The sequence below is a fragment of the Ricinus communis genome, chromosome 5 (genome assembly GCF_019578655.1).
Source record: "Ricinus communis isolate WT05 ecotype wild-type chromosome 5, ASM1957865v1, whole genome shotgun sequence".
In the NCBI taxonomy this organism is placed as follows: domain Eukaryota; kingdom Viridiplantae; phylum Streptophyta; class Magnoliopsida; order Malpighiales; family Euphorbiaceae; genus Ricinus; species Ricinus communis.
Genome location: NC_063260.1, coordinates 9,397,646 through 9,402,524, shown reverse-complemented (window position 1 = coordinate 9,402,524; position 4,879 = coordinate 9,397,646). Strand labels below are relative to the sequence as shown.

The 4,879-nt window shown below is 35.7% G+C and overlaps 1 protein-coding gene across 2 annotated transcripts; it reads right to left on the bottom strand.

Annotated features, from left to right (window-relative positions):
* Positions 1-1,322: 1,322 nt before the first annotated feature.
* Positions 1,323-3,855, bottom strand: LOC8289049 (transcription factor TCP13). 2 transcript variants are annotated; one of them, XM_048374950.1, is made up of 2 exons: positions 3,534-3,855; positions 1,323-3,086 (listed from the first exon to the last, which is right to left on the bottom strand). In XM_048374950.1, exon 2 carries the CDS (start codon positions 2,966-2,968, stop codon positions 1,835-1,837), a length of 1,134 nt encoding a protein of 377 aa, XP_048230907.1. In that variant the 5' UTR covers positions 2,969-3,086; positions 3,534-3,855; the 3' UTR covers positions 1,323-1,834. The 2 variants fall into 2 exon arrangements, with proteins under 2 accessions (XP_048230907.1, XP_002527630.1); XM_002527584.4 differs by having other exon boundaries at positions 1,323-3,083; positions 3,534-3,821.
* Positions 3,856-4,879: the final 1,024 nt, after the last annotated feature.

The following is a 4,879-nucleotide window of genomic DNA, read 5'->3' as shown; positions in this document are numbered from 1 at the left end:
GACAAGTCCTAGAACATCATAGCTACCAAAAATAGCTGTGACAATAATGCATCTTAGATCACAGGAACCAAAAACAACTAAAATCTTAGATTCCCACGACATGTAGGAAGCAAAAACAGCAGTACTAATGTATATATTATTGATACAAAGTAGCAGTAAAAGGCCACTCTATGAGCTTATGATACTTTAGTCTAGTAGTAAGATGAAACCATTTCAAGAATGGATATTAAGGTTTAAATCTCACCAAGTAAAAAAGAAAAAGAGCAAAGGCACTGTGCAAGCCATTTAATCTTGTTTCAATATTATTGATATATCTATTATTAGAAACTAAATAAGTGTTTATTGAGTAAGAATGAGCACGTTGTATCAATGGCCTCATTGTTCTTACTGAATTGTTTTCCAAATTAAACATACAATTTCTAAATACTAATGACTAGCCTTCATTTACCTGGCTAGCAAAGAACCTTTAATGACCACAAACTATGTATAAAGAATTGTTTCTAATAATACACACAGCAAGACAAAAACCAATGCAACAGTGAATTGATCTGTGTTTATGGTGGATAAAGAGAGAAGAAGAATCACTAATGGGGTCCCCATATCAAAGCATATATATGGGCCTAATTCCCACACAAGAATTAAAAAGAAAGAACTATAGCTAATTCCAAACTATGTATACCTTGTCCTCCTACCCCATATATGTATGTGTGTGTGTTTTTTGCCGAGGACCACAGATTCTATATCTTTTCATTGGATGCAACTTTCGATCAGTGTCTCTTTTGACCACCTCAATCTGCAATTCCTTTCATTATCTTGTTGGATCTTGTGTCAAGTTGACATTATTACAGTAGAACAATATATCTCTTACTCAAAAAGAAAGCACCCTTCTTCATTCTTCTCCTTCTTCTCTTCTTCATTTTCTCTCTTTTCTTAATTTCCTCAAGCTTCTACCTCATTTCATTTCAGGACCTGTCCTAGTCTTGTGTAAGGATTATATATATTGGTCTTTATCTATTCTAGGGTTTCAACTGTTGACTTTAAGAAGAGCTACTAAAAGACTGAGAAGGGAGAAAGAGTGCTATCTTATTTTTAAGAAGAGCTACTAAAAGACTGAGAAGGGAGAAAGAGTGCTATCTTATTCAATTTCATGATTGAAAACTTGAAAGTGAGCCACCAATTATATGAAGCAAAACAATGACTTGTCAATGACATAAATGTAGTAAGATTACTAGATATTTCAGACGGTCTTTTACTATTCTTTCCTTTGAACCTAATATGTTGAGCATGAGCACAGCATTTAAGTTCTTACTAAACAATTAAAGTAATAAAAAGAAGCAATAAGCATAGCTATATTCTTACGTTTAGGTTTATGACTGTACAAATAGCTCTCACTTTTGGTCATTCAGCCACTGATCAGAACATGAATTATCAAGATAGTTCAAAATCCTCTCACAAGTATCAAACTATTCATACACCATTATAAAAAAAACCAAAAAAAAAAAGGGGAAGAAAGGGAAAAAAAGAATAGAAACTCTCCTAGGTAAGAATTGATAATAACCCAAATGAAGCAAAAATTAAGAGAACCAAACATAAGATGATCATAACTCCTGTAAACACATTTCACAGAAGACTTGGTTTTTCTCCAGCAAACACTTTTAACAATGAGGACAAGTAGAACGCATTTCATAAGTTGAAATATATGAGCAGTACCTCTTTCTCTCATCTTGGAGATCAAATTGAAGTTTTAACTCTTGCTTCTCCTGGAAAGGATGAAGTTGCTTCTGTGGAGCTGTAATCCTTGTATCACCACTCATGATTTTCATTTACAAGGAAACTACTGCTGATCTTTATTATTATTATTATTATTACTATCAGGCTGATTTCCACTGTCGAGGGAATGGAAAAGCCTTGGTGTTAAGCTGAAATGGAAAGGTCTTGCTGATTGATTCATAGAGTATGAACTTGGCGTAAGTGAATTGGGAAAGAGGTTTTGAGTGCTTGATGCTAACATCTGAAAGTGGTTCATTTGTCTTGGATCAATCTCTGCTGCAGCTGCATTAACATGTGAAGGCAAATAAGTTTGTGGTACTCCAGGTGGGCATACTAAAATCTGGGAACCAGATGATAGAGACAAGGTAGAGGGCAATGGCACAGCATTTAGGTTGTGTAAATCATCTGTTTGATTTGAAAATGCATGGCTTCCCATGTGAGAAAATGGGAAATTTGGATGTTCTAATTGAAGGAAGGAACCATATGGCATTGGATTGTTTATAAAGCCGGCTGCCCATGTGGAAGAATGAGTAGCTCTAGGAAAGAGAGAAGTACTGCTTAATGGAACTTGAGTACGACCACTGTTATTGCCTTCTTCATTGCTTTCTTGTTCGTCTTCTTCATTTCTTTTGGTCCAATTTTCTTTCTCATTGACTGAATCTCTTGCAACTTCTTTTGACTTACCCCTCAAGAGTGCATCACTATTCCAAAAATTTGGTCTGGTTAATCCACCTTGATCGTCCCAATTGATGCTACTACTATTCACCTTGAACCCTTCTTTGTTAGATTGTGAAGCACCAAGTTCGTGAGAACTTAGCATTTGATGGTTCAGGCCAAAATTCATTGGTGGCATTGGAAGTGGAGGGAGTTCATCAATTTCATGTTTCGCAGCGTTAAGCAACCAATCAACAACCTTGCTAGGCTGATTAAGACCAAGCTTATCTTGAAGATCATACAACTGGATTGCTGTAGGAACAGAAAGTCTAACTCTCCTGTCTCTTAATCCCCTTATTGTGCAGACTTTGCTGTGCCTGTCCTTTCCTCCAAAAGCACGCGAAACACGAACAATTCTCGGATCCTTCAATCTTAACCATGGTGTTGAGGTAGATGAAGAAGCTTTGCTAGTGATCTTGCCATGATCTCTTGTACTCCCCTCCTTTTTCGTTGGAGAATCCTCCTCTTTTGAATTATTAATCATCTTACGTCTCTCATCATTGGTGCATAAGTACCTGAAGCAGTAGGTTTAACATAACTCTCCAGTAGCGAAGGTGAACACTCTCTGCAATTATTCAACACGCCTTGACGCACAAAGTCTGCTTCAGATTCATCAAGAGAAGAGATTAAAGAGAGAGCAATCAGATAAAATATAGTCTTAGCACTAGATCTGTCCAAACCCCAGTTCTTCATCTTGAAGGGGGAGAAAAGGGAAGATCTTAATTAATCAACACAGGCTAGCAGTACATGCAAGTATGAAGAAAATTCAAGAAGAGTAATTGCTGATGAAACATGGGCAACATCTAGTATTTTATGGAAACTTAAACCCTTTTGATATTTATCAACCAAAGATATATACTGAAAGGAGAATTGAAATAACAATATCCGATTGTTTCTAGATGCTTATGAGGGACATGATACGAAGAAGAAAAACTTGATAAATTAGCAGTCATGTGCTACTGTACTGTGCATATAGTACACTGGTATAGTGAAGAAATAGTTCCTAAAGGAAAAATTATAATAAGATTTAGGCTTGAAATTGGACTTACACCGTGTATAGAAAGGTATAGATCTTGCACTCCCTTTGTGGGTACCTTTCTGAAATTTAAGCAATGAATTCAATCAAGCTGCATACAAGGGGCTAGAGTAGAGCTAAGTTTGTTGCTTTAATTGCACAGAATAAACTTATTGGTGAATTGAAGCATTTTGAGAAAGGAAGATGCCGGAATTCAACCGACCATGCTCCACAGGGAAGACGTAAAGGAAAAGCAATGGCATCTGTTGCGCCACGTGGCACAACTCGGCATCGGTCAAATAAATATGCTAGTCAATATCTTATCATTTTTCTTTATCACGCATGTTGAGCAATCATTGTCTCAATGAAATATTTGTTAGGACTAATCTATCCTAAGATTAAGATGAAAAATATGTATATTTATATGGTGTGTCAAATTGTGGGATAATACAATGGCTTGTTGCTATTTAATGCTGTTTTGCTTCAACTTCAACACAGGCAAAGCAAAGGCATACGCAAATGTGTGTATATATATATATATATATATATATATATTATTGGGGACCATTATTCTGAAACGTTTTTTAAAAAGTTGTGAGTCATGCTTTATCGACAACTACAAAAAAGGTTTGGTGCCTGAATCCCTTGTCACATGGTCGAACGATGCATGCTTTGAGCAAAAATTGACATAGGAAACAAGAAAAAAGAAAAAAAGAACCCTAATTCTAAGATGACACTGTATGCTAATCATCAGTAATGACCAAGAACATTCACTAGATGAACCGATCAGTTTTTTCAATTAGTTGGTATTCTGAAGTCCTCTCTAGAACTGTCAGATTACAAGTTAGTTTGAATGGCATTCAAAATTCTTGGAAAAAAAAGTTTAAAATGCATATTAATTATGAATCACCTAATAAGTCAAGGAAAATTAAGACAGACCAAGAACATAAAAGTTGTGGTGTAGATATACTGCAAAAACAATATATATTGCCATCTTGATGTGTATATATGATGACTATTCAAGGGACTACACACCTTGTAGGTGAGGGACCATCCTAATATATACACAACATACATCCACCAAGAAACAGGACCACCCCAAACTTTTTCTCTGCAGAGGGATATGCATGGAGCAAGTTGAAGTATTGATACCTAACAGCTGACACAGCCAATTTAGCAATGTAAAATGGAAAATAACTCTCCCTTTCTTTCTCAATCTTTAATGGGGTTAGAGTCATAAAGGCTTACAGCACGCTGGTTTTAGAGAGAAAACAGAAAGGAAACGTATGCATTTTTACTTCTTCTTCTTCTTCTCCTTCTTTCTTTCTTCTTTGAAAAGCTTATTTTGCTTTCACCTTGTTCAATGATAAGGAAATTAGT